Here is a 27,764-nt window from a genome sequence, read left to right as displayed (position 1 = left end):
TTAATTACTAGTATTATGTGTTCATCGTTTTCACTCCGGGGGTGGGGGGAGGGTGCTGCCGGTAGTGGAGCCGTCGGTTTTGGTTTCCCCGGATCCGCCCTTGTCGCCTTAGAAGCACGAGACTTTGGGGTACGGTTTCGGAAGGATCCGTCCCCGGCTTTGGTTTCCTTCGATCCGCCCCCGTCGTTCCTGAAATATTTTTCTGTGGTGGTGTTGCAAAAGAAGAGACTGCCCTCGGAGGTTGAGCCAACGGCTTTGCTACCCACCTTGCTGGCGTGAACTACAGATCTGGCTACAGACGATATAGAACGTGCTATATTTTCACACTGACAGCTTGTGCGAGACATATTATAATTGTTTTTGTTGGTTTTTTAATAAACAACAGGAAATATATAATTATTATATTAAAAGTAGGATTTTCATAATTATTGTTGGCCTTTATAGAGATTAAGAAAAAAATTATATCTGAAGATTCGAATGCATTTAATGCAAAGTACATCAATATAAAACACGTAACAGTTATAGACCCAGACGTCAAAATACACCAGGAATGGCGTCTTTGCCACACTCGCCAGACCCAGACCCAGCTTCGGTGTGGTTTGGGCCTTAGTCGCCCATGGCGATCGTTTCCTCCATCGTGGTCTATTCTTCTTCCGTGGTGTCTGGTTAGCACCATGCACGAGGGTCACAGTAGCCACTGCCCCGTCATAACATACACGGAACTTTGACAAGTCGCCGAAGCTATGTAACTTCAACCCCAGGGTGAGGGGGAAGGTTCACCGAGATCGAGGTACACACAACCGTCATGGTCAAAAGTTAGAATGCAATGATGGTTTTTTTTACGGCAAAGGATTTGCGTTAATCGGTTTCTATGGTGTTACTGTGTTGGCATATAATCAGCTGTCATTTCATGACTGACTCGGATCTAAAAATGTCCATTTAAAAAACAAGCACGTGTCAAAATCTACGCAATGGATACATATGTGAAAATTTGTGTTTTGCTTCTTCCTATTCGATAGGCCCTAGTTATGGCTGGTTTTAACATCTCTCTAAATGCCAGTATCTGGTTCATTCATGCAAAACATTATATCACGTTACCTTTCGACTTGGTCCTGCTGGCTTTTTTATTATTTATTTTTAGGTAAGGAGACAGAATAAAGTGTCTCAACTCGTTAGTGTTGGTGTATATGTCTCGCTGGACTGGTGAATAGAGGGCAGATATGTCACTTTGAGTACACGCAGCAGTCAAAACAGCGTCAGTTATATAAAATTTATTGTGAAGAGCCGCAAATAAAAACATGGCCAGTATGTTCACTGAACACACCAAGGAGAGCGACGTTGTCCTGATCGTCGAAGGAAATAGGCTACACGTCAGTAAAACCGTTCTGTCATTGGCGTCTCCGGTTTTCAAGACAATGTTCGAGTCCGAGTTTAAAGAGAAGACTGCCAAAGAAATCCCGCTTCCCGGAAAGAAATGTGCGGACGTGGTGCAGTTTTTGCTTTGTATATACCCGAACACGACGAACGCGATCAACGCCAGCAACGTGGACTCCGTCTTGCCCCTGGCAGACGAGTACCAGGTGAACCATCTCAAACGACGGTGTGGGGAATATCTGCTGTCGTCGTGTCAGTTCGAGGAACGCCCGAAACCCACGCACGACCACCTCCTGCACACGATCTTCCTGGCAGACCGGTACGACCTGAAGGGAGCGCTGTCACGCGCGCTGGACCTGGCCATTTATCGCCCTTACCACATCCTGAAGGACTTCGAGAACTTCGGCGACATCAGCCTGGAGACGAAATCCGAGCTCCAGTCGAGACGCCTGCAGCTAATTGAGAGTCTCGCCATGTCGCTCCACCAGACGATCGGGCCGCTGGTGCCGAAGGTCCACGACACGTTTGAGGGATTCCACGGCTGCCACACCTTCCACAAGGGACGAAGATCGTCCGGATACTGCAACGAATGTCTGGCGGACTTGGCCGAGCCCATTCTCGAGAAGTTGGAAGAACTCGGTCGCAAAGTGGACACGTGTGAAAGATTGTCCGAGGTGTTCGGCAGCTGGGAGACTATGTAAACCTAGTGGGATATGTTGTCCTGTCTGTGGGAAAAGTGCATTTAAAAGATCCTTTGCTTTTAATGGAAAAATGTAGCGGGTTTCCTCTTAACACTGTGTGACAGGATTACCAAATGTTTGGCATCCAATATCTGTTGATTAATCTACGTGCTGTAGTTGTCTTACTAAGCAAAATAAACTTTAACTTAAAATCTACTGTTAAATTGCAAAATATTATTAACTAGAAAAAAAAAAAAACAAGTGGAATATGACCGCTGACTCCATTATTGTTGAACAATAACTAAAAAACATTAACTTAATTATTTTTGCATGGAGCAGATCTTGTAATGTAGAAATCATCCTGAGATAGTAAATGTACGTATGCAATAAAACGTTTTCAAAATATATTTTACTGGGTGTTTATCATATTATTGGAAGTGAAGAAATGTTGTGTGTATTCAATAGTATGCTGCTAAATCAGTGTTGAAAAAGATAACTGAAATATTAACAGATGCGTTTCAGTTACATATTATATGTATGTGGTGTGGATTATATATGATATATTGTAGGGTAGAATATATATTGTATGATTCATTGTAGGGTATGTTAAGATGTTCCTGTGTATGGTATTTGACATAACATGATATCGAGCTGATTGAAATCAAATTTCACTATCTACTTTGCACTATATGTCTCCCGTTATAGGCGTGCAGACTGGGGTTCATTTTGGGGATCAAGTGGCAACTACCGTTCTACGAGCTAATTTTGATATTTCTTGATAGTATATGTCCTAACTATCTCACAGGTGAAAATTACCCATAATTAAATGTACACACGCCAGTTCACATAGTTGGCGGATGATTTTGATATTTCTTGATAGTATATGTCCTAACTATCTCACAGGTGAAAATTACCCATAATTAAATGTACACACGCCAGTTCACATAGTTGGCGGATGATTTTGATATTTCTTGATAGTAAATGTCCTAACTATCTGACAGGTGAAAATTACCCATAATTAAATGTACACACGCCAGTTCACATAGTTGGCGTATGATTTTGATATTTTTTGATAGTAAATGTCCTAACTATCTCACAGGTGAAAATTACCCATAATTAAATGTACACACGCCAGTTCACATAGTTGGCAGATGATTTTGATATTTCTTGATAGTATATGTCCTAACTATCTCACAGGTGAAAATTACCCATAATTAAATGTACACACGCCAGTTCACATAGTTGGCGGATGATTTTGATATTTCTTGATAGTATATGTCCTAACTATCTGACAGGTGAAAATTACCCATAATTAAATGTACACACGCCAGTTCACATAGTTGGCGTATGATTTTGATATTTTTTGATAGTAAATGTCCTAACTATCTCACAGGTGAAAATTACCCATAATTAAATGTACACACGCCAGTTCACATAGTTGGCAGATGATTTTGATATTTCTTGATAGTAAATGTCCTATCTCACAGGTGAAAATGACCCATAATTAAATGTACACACGCCAGTTCACATAGTTGGCGGATGATTTCGCTTCGCTTTCATCAGCTTGACTTGTAAATCAACATAAATGACTTGATAATACAATCAACTATTTAACTAAATATATTTCAATTTGCATTAACAGAACGAAATGCGATTATAGTATTTTTCTCTCTTAAAAAAATCTAAAGAAAAAAATGCATACTGTTAGCCCTGTTGATAGGCTACGTTGGAGCAAAACAAACCACCCATGATACCCAAGTGATAATTTTATTTTCTTTGGGACTACGTAATTGGTCAGTTCTATGATTTTAGATGGGAGAGTCTACTTAATCAAGAGTTTTACAGAATTATTTGCAGTAATAAAGCATGACGGCTGGTATTGTCCATTATTATTTTAGGAGTGGCAGGTTATTTCATAATATCCTGTGATGTTACTAATATCGGTACATATTTTTGTGTCTAGACGGCGGTAATTAATTGCCCTGTCTGTACACCGACCACGTACGTATACACCTGCCAATCAGGAATCACGGGTGTAGGCACTTAATAAGAATAGAACAATTAACTTAGAAAACAATCCGTTTATCATTTCATTAAGTAAACCGGCCTCGGTGGCGCAGTGGTTAAGCCATCGGTACAGGGTTCGCAGCCCGGTACTGGCTCCAACCCGAAGCGAGTTCTTAAGGGCTCAATGGGTAAGGCCACTCTCTTCTCTCTCACTAACCACTAACCAAGTAATAAATAGCCCACTGTCCTGGACAGGCAGCCCAGATAGCTAAAGTGTGTGCCCAGGACAGCATGCTTGAACCTTAATTGGGAAAATGAGTTGAAATCAATCAATCAGTAAGTAATGCGTGGACATGATACAGTTATTTCGACTTTGACGATGGTGGTTTATTTTTGTATAAAAAATAACATAATACTTATTGATGAATACTTATTGATGGATATCATTACAGAACATTGCGATGCATGCTCTATGAGAAACGAACCTGCGCTGTTATTTCTTGTGGTGACAAAGAGCAAAGTGTGTCAATTTTTTAAAATTATTATTATTTTTATGCTTTATTATTATTATTTTTTAAAGTGTCGAGGTGTTGTTATACAGATAGTGGCCGGACGTGGCCAAATGGGAAAGCGCTCGCTTGATGCGCGGTCGGTTTGGGGTCGATCCCCATCGGTGGGCCCATTCGACTATTTCTCATTCCAGCCAGAGCACCACAATTGGTATATCAAAGGCCGTGGTATGTGCTATCCTGTCTGCGAAATGGTACGTGCATATAAAAGATCCCTTGCAGCATTAGGGAAAATGTAGCGGGTTTCCTCTGTTGAGTAAGAGTCAGAATTACCAAATGTTTTACATCCAATAGCCGATGTGGTGTGGGTGTTTGAATGAATTTTTTTTTTTTTTTTTTACTTCGGGTTGATGATGGGGTTGCTATCTGGCAGTAACAGCCCCCTCCTCGCTGACCAAATATATTGTATGAACTGCTTTTAATTTTTATTGGGTGTTTATGTTTTAAAATTTATAAGTTTACAAGCGTGCTCTTTTAATTTGTTTTAATTTATTTTATACGTGTTTTTAACTTTATTGAGATAGAGGGAAATGGGACCCTGTGGCGGCTGCTTAACCTCCCTTAATCAACCTCCTACTAAATAATAATAGGGCTAAAATAAAGAGTTTCTGTACTATTTGTATTTTTGAAATGCTCGTTCTAAATTTGCGACAAAGTTTTAAATTAAATGGATTATATATTTTATATTAATTATTATTCTTGGAATTGCGCAAATAAAAAGTAATTATATAATATCCGTATTCCCCATTGGTTTAATTTCAAAATTGTCCTAAGTAATTTCTGTCCCGGATTGGGCCCCTGACCTCCAGAGACCGAACCCGGGGTGGACATGCTCGAAGCCATAGTGGTATAGGAGCATGGGAAAGTCTTCACACACACCCAATAGCCGATGATTAATTAATCATGTGCTCTAGTGGTGTCGTTAAACAAAACAAACTTATCAAAGGAAGTGTCCTGCGGTGGAGGATGGATCACCGCAACAAAACATGGACTGGTCTTTTGGTCATTATCGTAGCGAATCAAAATATGTTGTAGCAGTCTATTAGACGTGTGGTTGTGTTGAAAGTTTTGTAAACAATAATTGAAACTGGTATTAAAGCAAAAACAAAAAAAGGTCAGCAGGTAAATACACTTTGAGTAATGATCATTTGAATGTTGAAACATTTATGGTTGCATATGTTATAATTGATGTGTATCAAACTTCGTCATGAGCAAAATTAGCCCCAGTCCTCTGCCGTCCCATCCGTCATCCTAAGGTCGACGACAGTCACTTTTCGCACCCTTGTTTTGGGTTCGTACACAATAAATATAGCATATCTTACCGTAATTTCACTTGAAATCAATATTTCGTAAAAGGTACAATTTTTTAATCACAAGATTTTTTTCAAACACATTCAGATGCATTAGTAATGTTCAAACAAAAAATCTAGCAAGTTTGCATTGGAATTTTTCCAGCATTCTTAACCTTTAGACTACTGGATTAAGTTTAACAAAAACCACGTTGAGTGGGTACAAGTTTATAATTTTTACTCACATATATTCACTTAAATGTTTTATAAATACATGAAATAAAGTTCATATATGAATCGGTATGTATTATTTGCGTGGTTTTTTTGTAATTTTAATTATTTTTTAGATCAGCTAATGGTGATTAAAATTAGGCAAAAAATCAAAAACGTTGTGTTTACTTACGGGCATTTGTGGCCAGCTGTCCAGTATTTATGTCCCATTACAGGGTTCGAACTTAACGGTCACCCAATCGCCCCTGGCGACTGAAAACGACGACAGGCGACTGAAAACCCAGACTGGCCACAGTAAGGTTGCCTGCCTGGCGACCAATTTTTTTTTTTTTTTTTTAAATCAATAATTAATAAATAAATAAAATACAGCTATGTAGCCTACTTTGCACCATGAAAAAGTGTAGGTCTGCTTTTATATATAAACATATGCCCAATATAAGAATAGGTATACGGTAAGTTAAGTGGCATGTAAAATTGGGCACAACTTCATGTCGACAAGATTCAGCCCTGGTTATGTGTACACGTCATAGATCGTATCCTTTGAACATTATATTTTAGTGGGGTTTTTTAATTATTATTATTTCATTGAGATGGTGTGGGGGGAGGAAGGGGTTGTGTCGGTTATACCAGTGCTCAACGTTTGGTGAACGCAAGCATCTTTGTTTGTTGGAAATTATATAATTGGGAATTATATAATCCTATTATCTAATTTAATCAGGAGCCAAGTCAAAGTGGCAGCACAGACATTATTTCTGAATTGGTTCAGGAAAGAGAAAGGATGGATCCAGATGTTGTCACAGTTTCTGATGAGGATCAGTGTTCTCCAACCCAAGTAAGCGGCTTGTACACCCGCCAAGCTGAGAATTTGGGCCGCCAAGCTGAAGATTTTCGCAGACGGGTCCGCCAAGCTGATAAAAAATGCCGCCAAGTCGAAAATCAATCCGCTAACTGTCCGACCACCCATCGTCTGTTAATGGGCTACCTAATGACGTCACCAGCTGGTGACGTTTATAGACTTATTCTTACTACAAATGTGACAATTTCCTATTTAAAATCAACCAGCAAATAGTTTAATTAGAATAGGGATAACCCTACTGTGTTTTCCGATTTGCTAACGCGTCGCCAATAAAACTAAATTTGCGACAGTAAAACCACCGATATAGGCCTACGTCCGCAAATCGGAAAACACAGTAGGGTTATCCCCTAAATAACATTAGAAAATTTATTGCATGAAGTTAGACATCAAAGGACCTATTGAAGAAACCAAAGGACCTACTGAAGAAAGCTCGGGCTTCAGGTCTGAATGCTCGTAGTGTATTGTTTGTACTGCGATTAGCGTCGTGCACCCTCCTCTAAATACTCCAAGGCCTATACGATCCCTGGTTTGTTTCATCAGCATGCAGTTTACCACGATATGACGTCACAACCACTCCCTATAAAATGCTGCACAGGCTAGCGCATTGTGTCCTGATCGTTTATACCGACGTATAAATCGAGAATAATATTTTATGCAATGAAAGACAGCAAAATACTATCCCCAGATGCCAGGAAATCGCATCTATATGAGCTTTTATTTTCAAAATTTTCTGGGTGAGATTAGCCCACTGGCCGCACACATTTAGGTCTATGATCATCTAGGCCCTACTACTTCAGCGTGACCGGTGCCGGTGCGGCAGATCATGAGATAGATTTTGATTATGGTTAACTTTATTTAAATCAACTATTAAATGCCAGAAAAAAAGCACCTTTTGTGACTTAAGATTTACAAAATTTTCCGGTGCGAGAGGGGGCGAACCTCTCTCGAGCTCACCCCCCCTCCCCCAATCGTTTGCCTCACATGTCCGCCAACCTGGTCGCATAAAAGTTGGAGAACACTGGAGGAGGATGATGATGATGAAGAAGATGATGATACTTGCAGTGCCATGGCGTTAAGTGACTAACAATACCACAAATGTATTGACAGTGACAGTGGGGAATCACAGTGGCATGTCTGTTATTTATTTAAAGAGTGGGTTGGTTGAGTGCAGGAAAATACTCAAAATAAATGTTTTCTCTTATAATCTGTTGCAATATTGTTTGTTTTTTTAGAAAATATTATTCGGGCAAGTGAAAATACTCAAAAAACAAGTTAAGCGCAGACACTGCCATTATTCCCGATAACAGTAGTTTACGACCAGAATTGTTTTAAAAACCCGAACTACGATTCATATTGCAATATTTGGTAATTTTCGTTGTTGGTAAAACAATCAAATTTATTATTAAATTAGCTGTCACAATCAGCTATCGATCCCTGAAAATGTATACAGTATACAGTATGTCGACTGACGTGACGTACTCAGAAGGTTAAAACGGAAACATGTACCCAGTGTATGGTTATTGTAATGCAATTCAAAGTGACGTCATTGGAATACTGACGTCATTCAAATTCAAAATTAGCTATATTATTACAATGCTTCACCACATTAAAATAAAAACTGGTCTACTAACCTTGACCCCTGTCAAATTTCTATAACAAGCAGACAACGTTGTTTACAGGTTGGTATTTTGTTATTTTTCTTAATTCTGGACAAAATATGAATTTTAAGTTTCAAAAGATGAAAAAAATAAAAAGTACCTTTTGTCAAATATATCATCAAAAAATTACCGTTGGATATGTTTTATTTACTGTGTACGAAGCCAAAACAAAGGTGCGAAAAGTGACTGTCGTCGACCTTAATCCTTCTACTTCTAGTCTACCAAAATGTATTTTGGTAATAATTTCAGTTTGGTTTGACTTAACACATGTACATAAAAAAAAAATGTAAGCTGGGTTTTTTTTTTTTTTTAGGTACTGTAGGGTTTGGGTTCCCAGAAACAGTTTTTCAGCCTTATATAAAGTTTGTTGTAATTGATCAGAAATTTGGGCTAGTGCTTTATTTTGGTGGGCTAGTGAAATTTACAAACCCACTAGCCCTGTGGCTAGTGACTTTAAAAAAAAATGTCATACCCTGCATCTGTGCTGACGCGAAATACAGATCTGGCAGCAGACGACGTAGAACGTATATTTTGACAGCACCAGACTCGGCTTCTGTGGTTCTTGGCCAGATCTTTCTAAAAAATAAAGCTCAAAACGAATTGCAGACACTGCATGTATTTCTTTCTTATCTGGAAGTCATCGGCTTATTGGAATGGACTGGACACCCCATAATTATCTAGTAGATATACTTTTTGGCACTTTAGTTTTAAGTGATTTGCATGAAATAAGAATAGATTAGATCTAAAGTCATGATGACATAACCGTTCAAAGATTACTATAAACAATAAGTATGTTTTTATGCTTGTAATATAACCAAAGTACATTGTATATTTTGGTAAAATGTTTGTTTTGTTGTTTTTTACAGATTTATTTTTCTTTCAATATTTATTTTATTAGTAGCCTACTACTGTAACATTTATAATATCCAGATTAAACGTCCACATATTCGTGCATGAACACACCCACAGACAAATTATTACATTTTACTGAGGCAGAAAATATTAATTTTTAGGCTATTGTAACTTCATAATTAATAAAGATAAAATTCATATAAAACATATTAATTTATTAAGTTTTAAACCCATACCATCTCAAATAACTGTTTTGGGGTAAAAAGGTTCAGTGTTACAAATTAAAAAATATATATGTATACAAATTACCATCAGACTGTATAGGTTAAATCTTTTCTTTCCTGATACAGGTTTTAAGGCAATTGATGGAGCATGCAAGGTAATCTGAATGAGAACACTGTAATACATGATCAGGGCCATATCTCTGCACACTGCATACAGGACAGCCACTCCTAAGGAAATCCTTTAATGGAGATTTCATTCTTCTTGTGGCATTGCCACAAAGTTTATTTCATTCCTCTTGCATTGCCACAAAGAGGACTACCATTCCCAGACTAGTTTACTAAAGCACACTGTCTTTGTACTGCATTATATTTTATTTCATAAACAATGCAAGTCAATCTGCATACCTTGGTCATTCTAGCATTTGTTCTTCACCCCGTATATTAAATGAGCTTTAATCTGTATAATTTAATGGTAATTTGTAAAGAAACTTATTTCTGGTTTAAACTTAATAACATGTTTATATATGAATTTTAACTTTAGTCATGAAGTTACATGCTTATTCATCTGTTCCTCTTTTATGCAAACAGACTATATATGATGTGCACATGATTATTATTCAACAAAGAACCTTCTAGTTTTGATTTTGGCTGTCAAGTTTAATTTCAGTGTGATAATTTGAGGGCTAGTTGAATTTGAGAAGGGCCAGTAAGATTTTTCTTAGATGTGCTACTGAATGTTTTTTGTTTTCTTCCTAGTTCTTTTAAGTATTGTTATTTATTTTAATTATTATTATGAATTTTTTTTCTCAACAAAACTGGCCCCTTGTCTGGGAATAAGCCCACCCCATGCTAAGCTCACCCCATGCTAAGCTCACAATGAGTTGTCTTGGCCCCCTGGGCTTATTTCCGGTCAAATACGGTAACGATATCGGCGTGTGACGAGACAAGAAGTTTTTTGCCCATGTGGAAATAGTTTTGCGCCAATGTGGAAATAGTTTTGCACGAGCACACACAAGTGGGAGCAATTGCATGCGTCAAACCGTAAGGACTACAATTTGCATCTGGACAAAATATGGTAATTAAAGGTATGATGGTAATTTATCATAGTTGTTTACAATGTGGTTCAGAATTTAGCATATTCAGTCTTAAACAGGGGGCGTAGATGTAGCGGATTGGTAAAGCACTCACCTGTGACTAATGGGAAAATTGTAGCATGTTTCCTCTAACACGGCATGTCAAAAATGACAAATTTTTTACATCCAATAGCTGATGATTAACAAATCAGTGCTCTAGTGGTGTCATTAAACAAAACAAATAAACATTTTAGTCTTGGACAGATATTTGAAGTTATAATCACTCTCTAATGTCCAAGTCAACTGCAGGTCCCACAGAATGTATTCGAAAGTGGAGTGGGGGTGACCACTGTAGGTGTGTTCAGGAATGGACATTTTAGGGTACAGAGGGTCTGGATCTGTTAATGGGAGTTCAGGGGTATGATACTATGATCGATGCTCCTCAGAGAAAATTTAAAATTTTAGGTACACATTCAAATATGGCATTTTCAGCCTATTGAGCACAATCTTTTGGCCCCTAATGACTAAATAATGTTTATTTTTGTAAATATAAACAATAATTGGTATGATTACATTTTAGCTAATAACATGTGGGAAGTGTACATAATATACTGAACCCCCTAACTTCAGGGCCTTCTTTTTTTAATAATATACATGCTACTGAACACTTGTGAAGGTCAGACCCTGAATAGCTTTAAGCTGTTCAGGGCATCTCTAGATTATGGTAGCCCCACTCCCGTAGCTAGTGATATTCAGTGTTGGGCTAGTAAATAACTACTATTTCCATGCCCAATGGCTAGTGGAAACAAATATCAAGGAAAGTACATGTATAATGATTGCAAAAACATAGAAAGCTGTACGTTTTTTTTTTTTCCATGTGACAACTCTTATGTGAAATTTTGTTTTCACAGTTAATTCCCTACCATAAGCAACATGTTTGTACCCACCTGAATATGATCCATCTCCAAGTATGAATCTTCTACCTCAGAGTCACAAAGAGTTTCTCTCCCCGGAGTACTGGGACAAGTTCTTCAAGAAAAGAGGAGAAAAGGCATTTGAATGGTACGATGTGTTTATGTTATCATTTATTGATTATTTGCCCTAAGAGAAGAAAAGGCATTTGAATGGTACGATGTGTTTATGTTATCATTTATTGATAATTTGCCCTAAGAGGAGAAAAGGCATTTGAATGGTACGATGTGTTTATGTTATCATTTATTGATAATTTGCCCTAAGAGGAGAAAAGGCATTTTAATGGTACGATGTGTTTATGTTATCATTTATTGATAATTTGCCCTAAGAGGAGAAAAGGCATTTGAATGGTACGATGTGTTTATGTTATCATTTATTGATAATTTGCCCTAAGAGGAGAAAAGGCATTTGAATGGTACGATGTGTTTATGTTATCATTTATTGATAATTTGCCCTAAGAGGAGAAAAGGCATTTGAATGGTACGATGTGTTTATGTTATCATTTATTGATAATTTGCCCTAAGAGGAGAAAAGGCATTTGAATCCAGGGCTAGCTCTGGGTTAGCAGAAAATTTCAAAAAATTATCTACTAAACCCAGTTATTTTCAAACAATATATCATTTATTTCATGAAATTATTTCGCCAAATTAAAATAAAATTTGCCAATTGTTTTTGACATGCGAATTTGGCGAGTGCCAGAGCTAGCCCTGGTTCAGTCATGTGATTTGTTTGTTATTGTTTATCGATTATCTGCCCTAAGAGGAGAAAAGGCATTTGAATGGTATGATGTGTTTGTTATTGTTTATCGATTATCTGCTCTAAGAGGAGAAAAGGCATTTGAATGGTACGATGTGTTTATGTTATCGTTTATCGATTATCTGCCCTAAGAGGAGAAAAGGCATTTGAATGGTACGATGTGTTTATGTTATCGTTTATCGATTATCTGCCCTAAGAGGAGAAAAGGCATTTGAATGGTACGATGTGTTTATGTTATTTTTTATCGATTATCTGCCCTAAGAGGAGAAAAGGCATTTGAATGGTACGATGTGTTTATGTTATCGTTTATCGATTATCTGCCCTAAGAGGAGAAAAGGCATTTGAATGGTACGATGTGTTTATGTTATCGTTTATCGATTATCTGCCCTAAGAGGAGAAAAGGTATTTGAATGGTATGATGTGTTTATGTTATCATTTATCGATTATCTGCCCTAAGAGGAGAAAAGTACTAAAATCGCCTTCATCGATAATATGACGTCATCACGATTAGCAAAAATTAGTTTGACGTCACATTTTAAACAAATCTTATGAAAACATTACGCTCATGTATATGTCTTGATGGCTTATAAATAAATGACCCATTGACAGCAACACATTATTACCTAGAGACCCTGCAAATTTGCATATACCTATACATTTGCATACCATTATTAACCGGGATAATGCACCAAATTATCACATGGGTTTATGACATAGATATCATGGGTAAGTTATATAGTGTATAAAGCCTGTATAAGTATGATTTAGCTATTTCCTACGTGTTGGTATGGCAAGTACCCCCAGCTGTGTGGGGTGATACACAAGTGTATGAAGCCTGTATAAGTATGATTTAGCTATTTCCTATGTATGGCGAGTACCCCCAGCTGTGTGGGGTGATACACAAGTGTATGAAGCCTGTATAAGTATGATTTAGCTATTTCCTATGTATGGCAAGTACCCCCAGCTGTGTGGGGTGATACACAAGTGTATGAAGCCTGTATAAGTGTGATTTAGCTATTTCCTATGTATGGCGAGTACCCCCAGCTGTGTGGGGTGATACACAAGTGTATGAAGCCTGTATAAGTATGATTTAGCTATTTCCTATGTATGGCAGGTACCCCCAGCTGTGTGGGGTGATACACAAGTGTATGAAGCCTGTATAAGTATGATTTAGCTATTTCCTATGTATGGCGAGTAACCACAGCTGTGTGGGGTGATACACAAGTGTATGAAGCCTGTATAAGTATGATTTAGCTATTTCCTATGTATGGCAAGTACCCCCAGCTGTGTGGGGTGATACACAAGTGTATGAAGCCTGTATAAGTGTGATTTAGCTATTTCCTATGTATGGCGAGTACCCCCAGCTGTGTGGGGTGATACACAAGTGTATGAAGCCTGTATAAGTTTGATTTAGCTATTTCATATGTATGGCGAGTACCCCCAGCTGTGTGGGGTGATACACAAGTGTATGAAGCCTGTATAAGTATGATTTAGCTATTTCCTATGTATGGCGAGTACCCCCAGCTGTGTGGGGTGATACACAAGTGTATGAAGCCTGTATAAGTATGATTTAGCTATTTCCTATGTATGGCAAGTACCCCCAGCTGTGTGGGGTGATACACAAGTGTATGAAGTCTGTATAAGTATGATTTAGCTATTTCCTATGTATGGCAAGTACCCCCAGCTGTGTGGGGTGATACACAAGTGTATGAAGTCTGTATAAATATGATTTAATTATTTCCTATGTATGGCGAGTACCCCCAGCTGTGTGGGGTGATACACAAGTGTATGAAGCCTGTATAAGTATGATTTAATTATTTCCTACGTGTAGGTGTGGTGAGTACTCCCAGCTGTGTGGGGTGATACACAAGTGTATGAAGCCTGTATAAGTATGATTTAGCTATTTCCTATGTATGGCGAGTATCCCCAGCTGTGTGGGGCAATACACAAGTGTACAAGTGTATGAAGTCTGTATAAGTATGATTTAATTATTTCCTATGTATGGCAAGTACCCCCAGCTGTGTGGGGTGATACACAAGTGTATGAAGCCTGTATAAGTGTGATTTAGCTATTTCCTATGTATGGCAGGTACCCCTAGCTGTGTGGGGTGATACACAAGTGTATGAAGCCTGTATAAGTATGATTTAGCTATTTCCTATGTATGGCAGGTACCCCCAGCTGTGTGGGGTGATACACAAGTGTATGAAGCCTGTATAAGTGTGATTTAGCTATTTCCTATGTATGGCAAGTACCCCCAGTTGTGTGGGGTGATACACAAGTGTATGAAGCCTGTATAAGTGTGATTTAGCTATTTCCTATGTATGGCAGGTACCCCTAGCTGTGTGGGGTGATACACAAGTGTATGAAGTCTGTATAAGTATGATTTAGCTATTTCCTATGTATGGCAAGTACCCCCAGCTGTGTGGGGTGATACACAAGTGTATGAAGCCTGTATAAGTATGATTTAGCTATTTCCTATGTATGGCAAGTACCCCCAGCTGTGTGGGGTGATACACAAGTGTATGAAGCCTGTATAAGTGTGATTTAGCTATTTCCTATGTATGGCAAGTACCCCCAGCTGTGTGGGGTGATACACAAGTGTATGAAGCCTGTATAAGTATGATTTAACTATTTCCTACGTGTAGGTGTGGCGAGTACCCACAGCTGTGTGGGGTCATACACAAGTGTATGAAGCCTGTATAAGTATGATTTAACTATTTCCTACGTGTAGGTGTGGTGAGTACTCCCAGCTGTGTGGGGTCATACACAAGTGTATGAAGCCTGTATAAGTATGATTTAGCTATTTCCTATGTATGGCGAGTATCCCCAGCTGTGTGGGGTGATACACAAGTGTACAAGTGTATGAAGTCTGTATAAGTATGATTTAATTATTTCCTATGTATGGCGAGTACCCCCAGCTGTGTGGGGTGATACACAAGTGTATGAAGCCTGTATAAGTATGATTTAGCTATTTCCTATGTATGGCGAGTACCCCCAGCTGTGTGGGGTGATACACAAGTGTATGAAGCCTGTATAAGTATGATTTAGCTATTTCCTATGTATGGCGAGTACCCCCAGCTGTGTGGGGTGATACACAAGTGTATGAAGCCTGTATAAGTATGATTTAGCTATTTCCTATGTATGGCAGGTACCCCCAGCTGTGTGGGGTGATACACAAGTGTATGAAGCCTGTATAAGTGTGATTTAGCTATTTCCTATGTATGGCAGGTACCCCTAGCTGTGTGGGGTGATACACAAGTGTATGAAGCCTGTATAAGTATGATTTAGCTATTTCCTATGTATGGCGAGTAACCCCAGCTGTGTGGGGTGATACACAAGTGTATGAAGCCTGTATAAGTATGATTTAGCTATTTCCTATGTATGGCGAGTAACCCCAGCTGTGTGGGGTGATACACAAGTGTATGAAGCCTGTATAAGTATGATTTAGCTATTTCCTATGTATGGCAAGTACCCCCAGCTGTGTCGAGTGATACACAAGTGTATGAAGCCTGTATAAGTATGATTTAGCTATTTCCTATGTATGGCAGGTACCCCCAGCTGTGTGGGGTGATACACAAGTGTATGAAGTCTGTATAAGTATGATTTAGCTATTTCCTATGTAACGCGAGTACCCCCAGCTGTGTGGGGTGATACACAAGTGTATGAAGTCTGTATAAGTATGATTTAACTATTTCTTATGTATGGCAGGTACCCCCAGCTGTGTGGGGTGATACACAAGTGTACAAGTGTATGAAGTCTGTATAAGTATGATTTAACTATTTCCTATGTATGGCGAGTACCCCCAGCTGTGTGGGGTGATACACAAGTGTACAAGTGTATGAAGTCTGTATAAGTATGATTTAACTATTTCCTATGTATGGCGAGTACCCCCAGCTATGTGGGGTGATACACAAGTGTATGAAGCCTGTATAAGTATGATTTAACTATTTCCTACGTGTAGGTATGGTGAGTACCCCCAGCTGTGTGGGGTGATACACAAGTGTATGAAGCCACAGGATAAGATTCTCATGGTCGGCTGCGGCAACTCGCAGCTCAGTGAGAACATGTACGACGTCGGGTACACCAACATGGTCAACATCGACATCAGCAGCATCGTTGTGCGCCAGATGAACGACAGAAACCACACTACACGACCACTCATGTCTTTCGTCAAAATGGACGTCACACAGGTATGTTTAGAATTGTTCTGGAAAGGAAAGGAATATTTAAAGAAACCTTTATTCATTTTAAAGCACAACTAATTGGTGTCCAGCTGGTACATTAGTTTGAGAAAAATGAAACCTGCAGCAAGGTTTCTTTTAGATGTACTTATAGATGGGATGATATATACAGTGATATTTGGTGAACTAGTTGGCACTGGTAGGGAGGGGCAGGATTATGTCAGTACCAATTTACCATATCTAACAAATCTCAAAATACCGAAATTTAGTAATATATTTGATGAATGTAAAATGGCTGAAAAGAAAAGAGGATGGATATTTACAGGCACTTTGTGTACAGCGGAAAGTATAAAATTAGCAGATGAGCATTAACTCGGATATGCATTTAAAGCCGAGTGTACTGAAAATACTGCTCGATATCCATGTTGTGCCAACACCATACCTATACGGACAGTATTTCTGCCAGAAAGAAATATTTGGGTATGGTGCTATGGAACTGAATGCTACCACAGTCAATAGTGGGTATGGGGGGCCTCCCGCAGAAAGAAAATGGGTTAAGTTTAGGGTTAGGGTTAAGAAAAGCATACAGTAATGATAGAGTAATTAATTTTGTCCAAAGGTTAATTTTAAAAAAGAAAAATTAGGGTATGGCGCCATACCTGTTTTACCCCCTTGCAGAAACCCTGACAGAGGTAAATCACCTTAAAATACTGATACCGAACCTGAAATTTCAACACCGCCCAGCTCTACTACTTTTAGTAGGTCACCTGCAGCTGTGTGACCGTGCCTTTAAAGGCATATTGTCACAGACCACTGACCTATTTAGTGGTTGAACAAAGTACTACCTGAACAAAAATAATTTGATTTGTCCCTAAATGTACTTTATTCAACCATCTTCATAACCACCATACTCCATTTATTAATGACATTTTGTAAAAATAACTGAATTATGGCAATGGTCCATACTTCAAAAACTAAAATTGCCGAGAAGGGATGACATGGATTTCACTCCATCATGGTTCAGTTACGGTGATCCGATAGCTAGATTTGGTTTCCAACAAGTATTGTAATTTTTAATTATTATCCATTTTTAAGAGTTATACGGTCCTTAAATCTGTGACAGTATGCCTTTAACAAGTGCTCTGTGTTTGTCTTACAGATGTCGTTCGTGGATGAAGAGTTCTCTGTGGTGCTTGACAAAGGCACTCTGGATGCTCTGATGGTGGACGGCAGCGATGCAGTGACCACCACGGTCAACCGAATGTTTTCAGAAATAAACCGCGTCCTGCGTCCGTGTGGACGTTACGTCTGCATATCCCTGATGCAAGATCATATTCTTAAGAAAGTCGTTACTTATTTTACTGACCTGTAAGTTTACATGTCTGCTAGCTGATCACAGAAAGATAGCTGCACTGTATTAAATTAGTAATTGTATTTATTATATACATAGCTATGAAATATATAGATCTACAAAAACTATAAACTTAAAGTGATATTCGGTGAAAAGTCATATTTTCACTGTACTGTAAACTGGCATAGGAAGCAGGGGTGGGGGGCAAGGAGGCATGTGCCCCCTCCCCTCCACTTTTCAGATATTTTGCTTTATAATAGTGTAAACATGTATAAATATTAAAAGTGTGCCCCCCCCCCCCTCCCCATACACACACACACTTTTTGGCACCTTCCTATGCCACTGCTGTAGTTGGTGAAAATATAAAAATCATATTTATATTTTTGTGAACAAATTAATAATTCAGTTATCTCCCTTGTCAATGATTATGTTTTAATTATTGAGGATGGTGTCATTGCTTCACAATTAGTGAAAATATTGGTTTTACACATCACTTATTAACATAAAAATCGTATTCAAAATTTTTATTTATGAATTAACTGTCATTAAATATGGGCTGCTGGGTATGAAATATTCTTAAGTTTTGGAAGTGCTAGTGAATTGTTTGTATGGATTCTTTTTTTTAAGTCGTGCCTTTCACAAAGTGCCTTTCAAACCCATTTTACAACCTAAATAAACTGAAATTTAAATGTGTGGTAATACAGTTTCAGACAAACAGGTTTGTTATCAGATTTATAAAAATTAAAATTGATTTACAAGTAATTTATTTTAAAGCATGTAATTTTATTTCATATATTATATTTAAATGTTGTTGGTATTGTAGTCATGGTAACCAGTTACTACATGTAGTTGTGTCTTTATTGGTTTTATGTTTTCTTTCAGTGGCTGGCCAATTCGTATTTATAAATTGCAGATTGAAAAATCAGGAACAGAGAAAGAATTTCAGCTTCCAGTATTTGCATTTATGGCAACAAAGTTCAAGAAAATTCCAAATATGAAACAAGTAAGTGAAAAAATCATATTTCCAAGTTTATTAATGAACACACTATGCACAAGTTAACAAATACACATTTATCAAGCAGATAAAAGTATTTCAAACTACCTTATTTTCAGGGATTGATGTTACTGTCATATTGTGAGTAATTGGTACAATTTTATAAAATATTTTTTAAGTAACAATAGAAGATTTCACAAATACAAATTTGTTTTAATTATTAAAAAGTATGTAAATTCTGTATTAATAAAATAGTAAAATAAAATGGTATCCTTATTCAGTACAGTTTGACAGCTACTAATATATTGCACATCCATTTTCAACGAACATACCAAATCGGTTGGGTTTTTTTAATTTATTGTATTGAAAGCTATGATAAATATTTTGAGCACACCTAGAGAGTGAAGGATCTTGGGAAGCTGTGGTAAAAAATAGGATGCACAATTTTAAATAGAGTAGGACAACATACATGTATTTGATAAATTTATGTATTTTTTGTGTTAGATACTGGAGATTGCGAGTTGTGAAAACAAGATTGAGCGTGTGGATAGTTGTGATAAGCTGATATCTGTTGTGAAAGAGATGCAGTACTATGCAGTTGTTAGACAGAAGATATCACAACGGTAATTGACATATATCCTTACTTGAAATCTGACAGTTGTCTGCCCTAGCTGTGTTCTGTATCATTCTCTAAAGCTACATGGTGACATCATGGCCTTGGTTTATAACTTGAAAATCAAAATATGATTGTATTTATTGGAACAATACTTTTAATCTTGCTCTTCTATAATATACTCTTCAAAAAAAGAAACGCCAAAGGGTACAAATGGGTTATAACTCCGATTTTATGTTTCCTACCGGTTCATGCTTTGTGAATATAAGGTCATTGCATGTCCCAAACACATTCCCACGGTTACATTCGATAAAACGCAGCTACTGTACAATAAAGTTCCAAAATGTGAATATTCGCAAAAACGCAGCCACGTGCAAACCATGTCACCACTGCACGTGCGTTGTCTGCACGTGCAACATGAACACCGACAGTATAAAAGTGCAGGGTGTTCGCTTGCCTGGCCTCTGTATCTGGCCAACAGTTGACAATCCAGGACATGCCACGTCTCAGTGAACCGCAGAGAAACAATGCCATCGGCCGACTAGACGCAGGCGAATCCAAAACGGCCGTTGCCAGGGCATTCCATGTGTCCCCAAGCACCATCTCCAGACTGTGGGACCGTTACCAGCAACATGGATCAACACGTGACCTCCCTAGATCCGGTCGACCACGGGTCACTACCCCCAGGCAGGACCGCTACATCCGGGTACGCCACCTTCGGGAACGATTGACTACTGCCACCTCCACAGCCGCAGCAATACCAGGTTTGCGCAGTATATCCGACCAGACCGTACGGAACCGCCTACGTGAGGTAGGAATTCGTGCCAGACGTCCAGTTCGAGGTGTCATCTTAACACCACAACACCGTCGACTCCGACTGCAGTGGTGCCAGATTCATCGACAATGGCCTCAACTGCGATGGAGACAGGTGTGGTTCAGTGACGAGTCCCGATTTCTGCTCCGACGTCATGATGGAAGATGTCGCGTGTATAGGCGTCGTGGTGAACGTTATGCGGCAAACTGCGTGCAGGAAGTGGACAGATTCGGCGGGGGTAGTGTCATGGTGTGGGCAGCCATCTCACACACTGGCAGAACTGACCTGGTCCACGTGAAGGGCAACCTGAATGCACAGGGCTACATTGACCAGATCCTCCGGCCACACATCGTTCCAGTTATGGCCAACGCCAACGCAGTGTTCCAACATGACAATGCCAGGCCTCACACAGCACGTCTCACAACGGCTTTCCTACAGAACAACAACATTAATGTCCTTCCTTGGCCATCGATATCACCGGATTTGAACCCAATTGAGCATCTATGGGACGAGTTGGACCGACGCCTCCGACAGCGACAACCACAGCCCCAGACCCTGCCCGAGCTGGCAGCAGCCTTGCAGGCCGAATGGGCCACCATCCCCCGGGATGTCATCCGTACTCTGGTTGCTTCAATGGGCAGGCGGTGCCAGGCAGTTGTCAACACACGCGGAGGCCACACCCGGTATTGACTCCAGATGACCTTGACCTTGGTGGTGTGTCCTATCACTTACTCACAATGGACTAGAGTGAATTGTGAACAATCCTGCAACATTTGGTAATTATCGGACTCACCATTCAATAATTAAATCAATTCTCCAAATTTTACGACAATGTGGTTTTGCGTTTCTTCTTTTGAAGAGTATATATGGAGGTCAAATTTGTAATGTTTTTGGAGTGATGGTAGTATTTTTAATAGGGTCCTTGCCCCCTTCTCCCCCCCCCCCCCCCCTTGAGTTCCATCTAGTTAACAGGTTTGTTCTCTTGATTGTTTACACCAAATATAATTAAATTTCTGTTACATTCATTACAACATAACGTCTTCCCATTGGTCCAGACGTAGCAATGGGAGTTTGTTCATTTCTCAATGAATGTAAAAATTACGTCATGAGGGAACGTCGTATCTGTTTACATCATTTTATATATGCAAGTTGTCTTATTGTGTGTTATTGTTTATGGACCAAAAATAATTCAAAATAAAGTATGAATTTTTAGTGTTATTATCAGCAAGTATGAATCAAATTTAATTATACGTATTATCTGTTATTTCTTTTACTTTCATCTAGGTATGAACAAAAAAAATCATCCGCAAACTTACGTGAAAACGGCTTTGCCGATTCACACAGTTTGCGGATGTTTTTTTTTGTTCATACCCTGATGAAAGTAAAAGAAATAACAGACAATCCTTAAATGAACAGTATCAAGACATAGGATTAAATCTGTCTTGTTTTTGGAGTGGTGGTGGTATTTAAAAAAAATCATTTATTACTATTGTAAAAGGGCCCTTGGCCCTTCCTTTGTTCCCTGAGTTCCATCTAGGTAACAGGCTGTTCTCTTGATCATTCATACCTAATATGAACAGTATCAAGATAAATTTGTCTTGTTTTGCTGCAGGATAATTTCAGTGATGTGTTCAACTCCTGTGTATTATACAATTCAACTTTCGCAAATATATGTCATGACAGTTTGTGCAACAGGTGATCAGTTAGACTATTCATCACCATGGTAATGCACGACTACAATTAGATATGACACAATAAATGAATTTGCTTTACCTGACATATTTTTCCACATATCCCTAGTAAAGGTTGAGTACCATATATCAATGTTTACACTATATTTTTAACATGTGAGTTATCTGTGGTGGGGTTTTTTCAGGAAACTCGATGGCGATCAACCCGTTATTTGCCTTTACAGTGATGTATCAAGCACTCCGCGTTACACACTCTACATTGTTGACAATGAAAATAAATGTGCTGATAAATTTGCCATATTTATTGCACCAGAGGGGAGGTATGTGCTCTAAATTTACTCTTTGCGTTGGTCATGCAGTGCCAAGTGAAACAGTATAATTTTTGTATACAATTGAAGATCTATTTTTTTCATTTACTATAGTTAAATGGGTGCAGAAATAAAGATTATTATATGAGCTTTATGTGTCGTACTGATTTTACGAAACAAGTGTCAGACGTCTTGTCTTGAATCCTAACACGAGTTTCGTAAAATCTGTACGATTCACACATGAGTGTAATAATTGTTTTTTTATTATAAATATTATCCATCATATTATTTTTATGAATAACAAGCTAGGACCATGTCAAAACATTTAAAACGTAACTAGAAGGATAAGACAAAACAACATAATTTTTCGAAATAACGTCATTTTGGTAAGCGTTTACAAAGAGCTAAGACTGGGGAAGACATAACATTGGAGTAGAACTGAGCTGTAAAAATTAAAATGCTATAGAAGTGACCGACTTCATACTATTTGTGAAATTATTTTAATTCATTCTAATAATATAAAGACTCATTAGGTTTTACTTCATTTTGACAGTCAAGGAGCACAGACAATGATTAATGTTACTGTAACCAGATAAAAACTAGATTATCTTTGCAGTAAACTGGTTGATAAACTGGTTTTGAGAGGTTTCACTGAATTTAGATTTTTGTTTTTCTGTTGTAGAGAATCGGACTGGATATTTCGTACTGAAACCGGTCGTATAGAGCTTTCTGAGAGTGCTGGTTTTGAACGTCTTGTAATCGTCACTCTGAACCGAAACCACGTTTATAAAGATCTTGATTCAATCAAGGCAGAATTGTCGGAGAAAGTGATGGAGCTGGTGCCACCATCGTTCAAAGAAGGTGTTCAGGTGTATTATATGTTGTGTTATTATTCATATGGTTATGATTGACACTACAATAAGCTAGTCTCTATACAGTACATACACCTAGAGGTAGAGAAGGTGTTCAGGTGTATTATATGTTGTGTTATTATTCATATGGTTATGATTGACACTACAATAAGCTAGTCTCTATAGAGTTCATACACCTAGAGGTAGAGAAGGTGTTCAGGTGTATTATATGTTGTGTTATTATTCATATGGTTATGATTGACACTACAATAAGCTAGTCTCTATACAGTTCATACACCTAGAGGTAGTGAAGGTGTTCAGGTGTATTATATGTTGTGTTATTATTCATATGGTTATGATTGACACTACAATAAGCTAGTCTCTATAGAGTTCATACACCTAGAGGTAGAGAAGGTGTTCAGGTGTATTATATGTTGTGTTATTATTCATATGGTTATGATTGACACTACAATAAGCTAGCCTCTATACAGTACATACACCTAGAGGTAGAGAAGGTGTTCAGGTGTATTATATGTTGTGTTATTATTCATATGGTTATGATTGACACTACAATAAGCTAGTCTCTATACAGTACATACACCTAGAGGTAGAGAAGGTGTTCAGGTGTATTATATGTTGTGTTATTATTCATATGGTTATGATTGACACTACAATAAGCTAGCCTCTATACAGTACATACACCTAGAGGTAGAGAAGGTGTTCAGGTGTATTATATGTTGTGTTATTATTCATATGGTTATGCCACTATTATCATGTACATGTAGGTGCCATTCCTGTCATTTGGACAAATGTTTGGGAAGTGTTGTGTTAACTAGACTTTTACTTGTAGGTGCCATTCCTGTTGTTTGGACAAATGTTTGGGAAGTGTCATGTTAGTTAACTAGTCATTTACTTGTAGGTGCCATTCCTGTCATTTGGAGAAACGTTTGGGAATCGGGTTATTCAGCAGGAAGGTGAGAGTGACATCAGCGGAAAGTTTGTTGTCGAAGACGTGGAAACAGAGAGCCGCGTCAAACTCAGACGACTGATGTTCCTCGCCACGGAGAACATCGTCCAGTCAGAGGCAAGGCTAATAAAAGGTTCGTATCGTTAAATGGACATTCCTGAATTTTCTGCATTGTAAGATGTTTCCGACTAATAAAATATTTCTACGATTAAACTTACATATTACATATATTTTCTTGTTTAGAATTTCAGTGTGTGTATATTCAATGTGTTCCTGGTCGTCTTAATATTTGTAAGAAGCCCAAACTGGATTTTATTTTCAAATAATTTTCAAAAAATATTTTAGGAAATAAAATGAAATTTAACGTAGTACAAATATTAGAACGATCAGAAACACGTTTAATATACAGCCACTAATATTTTATGCAGAAAAATATATTTGATATGTAATTACAATCGCTAAAAAGTCTCTGTTAGTTGATAACATCTTAAAAATTGCAGCAAACTCAGGAATGCCCCTTTAAGCCAGTAGATGGAATAATAATGCTGTTAAATAAAAAGATGGAATGTGAGGGAATAAGTTTTGTTGATATTGATTACCATTATGCATTTCATTGTAGGTGTGATTTGTTCATGTACATGTAGGTTTTTGTTATAATTAAAAGTTAATTTGTTTACCGACAACACTAGAGCACATTGATTTATTAATCATCAAATGTTGAATGTCAAACGTTTGATAGTTCTGACACAGTCATAGAGAAAACCTGCTACATTTTCTATTGGTAGCAAGGTATCTTTTATATTCACTTTCCTACAGAGAGGACAGCACATACCATGGTGTTTCATATGAGTACCTCAGGTGAGCATTCTAATTACAGTGAACTTTTAAACCAGTATATCTGTTTGAACAGTTGCAGTTCTCATTGGACTTGTTGGTTAAATTATTCACCTGTAGTCCTTTACAAGGGGAACACCTTTTTTCATACTATGAAATTTACTACAAGTTAGTTATTTCTGAACCGATTGTTTTACAAATTGGACACAAAGTTAGTATTTTTTTGGTTATTTCCAAAACACTTACTGTTTTTCTTAAGTCAAATCAAACTGAAATTATTAACCAAAAACATCTTTATGGGACGGACTATATTATGTAGTTTGTCTCGGTATTGACTCCTGCTTCAATCTTACTTACTGCCTCAGATGGGGCGGGACGTAGCCCGGTGATAAATTGCTCGCTTGATGCGCGGTCGGTTTAGAATCAATCCCCATTGGTGGCCCCATTGGGCTATTTCTCGTTCCAGCCTGTGCACCACGACTGGTGTAACAGATGCTGTGGTATGTACTATCCTGTCTGTCATAAAAAAAGAGTAGCCCATGAAGTGGCGACAGTGGGTTTCCTCTCTTTATATATCTGTGTGGTCCTTAGCCATATGTCTGATGCCATATAACCGTAAATAAAAGGTGTTCAGTGCGTCCAGTCCTTGTCTGTACAAAAGTGCAGGTAACAAATGCCTTGCATCTATTTGAAATGAGTAGAAATTTGGGATACCAGCCGGGTTTTTTCTCAAACTGTTAAGATCAGATGTTACAATTACCATATTTTAATTAACATTGTTTTAATATTTACAGATCCACAGAAAACGTCTCAACTCGTTGTCGACAAGAGTTATCTTTCTTGTGAGCATCATATCTCTATGATCACAGGACTTGCATTTGTAGAAGACTTCCAGCCAGAGGGAGGTAACTCACAATAAAAGAAATACAAAGGATTCTATAGGTAGCAGCGAAGTAAATCATAACATACTGTTCACCATATTAAAATAAATTTTTAAAAATTGAAAAAGAGAATTTTCCCAGGTGAATCACACATGTAGTGATGATGGCCAGTCCTTGTTTTGTGCAGTAAGAATATCTGAACTAGGTGATGTCAGCCTAAATCTGGAAATAATTTTTTATTTTTGGAGGCACCCCCCAATTTGCCATTTCACAGCTGCTAGGAAGTCACTCCACCCCGACCATGTGTATTCATACTCGGTATGTACAAATCACTCATGGAAAGTGAGATCTCATTCAACACAACTGTGCACCATAAATGTAGGTTCAGTTCCTGTCAAAGATCCAATTTCTTACCTATTTTCAAACTCATAAATTATTTTATTCAAAAATGGGGTGTATTTTAAAAGCACTATCTTCATGGGCAACACAACGCTAATTGGTCAGTTTACTTCTCTGCAACCTTAAGAACAAAAAATATTTCTCGGTTTATAAATTTCATTTGCTCCAATATGAATACTAACATTTTGCACTTCACGAAAGTCGCTTGGTTTTATGGTGACGACTGGACAAGGGGAGATAACTCTTTGAGGAGTGTCACTCTATTGGTCTGATTTGACCTGTGAAAAATGGGGGAAAAGTTATTAGTGTGGTACTTTGGAATTGTTTTGTTTAAATAAAGATTGCTATTTTAGGCCAAGTCTGACTGATTGCTAAACCTGGTAATATCGTACTGTATATGGGGGGGGGGGGGGATTTTCAGGCCACCTCTCCTGTCCCTCAATTTTTACGTTTGATTTTAAAGTTGAAAATTGTGGAATACGGGAAACATTTTCAAATTACTTCAGTGATTATCACAAAACTGTTGCTCTATTTGGAGTATCTTTGGTATATTGGGTAACCACTAGCCGATTGGTCAGTTTACTTCTCTGCAACCTATAGCAATGATCTGTTATGCCTCTACTAGTTTTACATTGAGAAATATAGAGTATATTATATTAGGATTGACTTTTACATTGAGAAACAGATGCATTAGAATATATTATATTAGGATTTAATTTTACATTGAGAAACAGAGATGCATTAGAATATATTATATTAGGATTTAATTTTACATTGAGAAACGGAGAAACATTAAAATATATTATATTTATCAATTATTGTCCATCATTGAGGGCATTACCATGTTTTATGGACCGAAGAAATTGATATTGACCGAGGCTAACATGATATTGCCCGAAATGTGGTCAATAATTGTTTTATTACATAATGCCATCCATAAGACTCGTACATTCCTGCTTTGTTTCTCAGAATCAAAATACGCCAACACTTATAATTTCCTGCAATGCCTTAAAATGATGGGATTTTGTGACGTCACGTAATCCTGTGACGTTGTATGACACACAGAGGAATGCGGAAATAAACAGTTGAAACATTACGAAGATAAAAATCAAATTCCAGACATTATGATGAGCAAGAGTGTCAAAATCATATTAAAAGCAAAATAAAACACAAAATGTAATAAATCTTAACACACATTTATACTGAACAGTTACCGATTACCTCCAAATGCTTTTTTTTTTCTTTTCTTTTTTTGTAACATAAAATCCTGAGTGTCGATTCCAACTGCATTTTGATGTATCATGTACGTTTCTAAATCTGCGAGATATTCCATACACAA

The 27,764-nt window shown here is 37.9% G+C and overlaps 2 protein-coding genes across 2 annotated transcripts in view; both read left to right on the top strand.

Moving 5' to 3' along the window:
• The first annotated feature begins 1,107 nt into the window (after positions 1 to 1,107).
• On the top strand, positions 1,108 to 2,459 carry LOC121384426 (speckle-type POZ protein-like). Its single transcript, XM_041514819.1, has one exon. It carries the CDS (start codon positions 1,299 to 1,301, stop codon positions 2,073 to 2,075), a length of 777 nt encoding a protein of 258 aa, XP_041370753.1. The 5' UTR covers positions 1,108 to 1,298; the 3' UTR covers positions 2,076 to 2,459.
• Positions 2,460 to 5,364: 2,905 nt separating this feature from the next.
• Positions 5,365 to 27,764, top strand: part of LOC121384001 (eEF1A lysine and N-terminal methyltransferase-like) — a 31,759-nt gene continuing 9,359 nt past the window's right edge. The window contains exons 1-10 of the mRNA XM_041514139.1: positions 5,365 to 5,752; positions 11,725 to 11,875; positions 16,503 to 16,731; positions 17,882 to 18,090; positions 18,956 to 19,076; positions 19,572 to 19,690; positions 22,371 to 22,505; positions 23,176 to 23,362; positions 24,264 to 24,444; positions 25,940 to 26,050. Of these exons, the coding sequence (XP_041370073.1) occupies positions 11,784 to 11,875; positions 16,503 to 16,731; positions 17,882 to 18,090; positions 18,956 to 19,076; positions 19,572 to 19,690; positions 22,371 to 22,505; positions 23,176 to 23,362; positions 24,264 to 24,444; positions 25,940 to 26,050 (1,384 nt within the window). The 5' untranslated portion in view covers positions 5,365 to 5,752; positions 11,725 to 11,783. The remainder of the gene's footprint in view (positions 5,753 to 11,724; positions 11,876 to 16,502; positions 16,732 to 17,881; positions 18,091 to 18,955; positions 19,077 to 19,571; positions 19,691 to 22,370; positions 22,506 to 23,175; positions 23,363 to 24,263; positions 24,445 to 25,939; positions 26,051 to 27,764) is intronic.

The sequence above is a fragment of the Gigantopelta aegis genome, chromosome 10 (assembly GCF_016097555.1).
Source record: "Gigantopelta aegis isolate Gae_Host chromosome 10, Gae_host_genome, whole genome shotgun sequence".
Lineage (NCBI taxonomy): Eukaryota > Metazoa > Mollusca > Gastropoda > Neomphalida > Peltospiridae > Gigantopelta > Gigantopelta aegis.
Note: the sequence above shows the minus strand (reverse complement) of the source record. Positions and strands in the feature narration are given on the sequence as shown.

Excerpts from the sequence above, each read along its gene's own strand:
- LOC121384426 (XM_041514819.1), top strand. The coding sequence starts at position 1,299 with ATGGCCAGTATGTTCACTGAACACACCAAGGAGAGCGACGTTGTCCTG.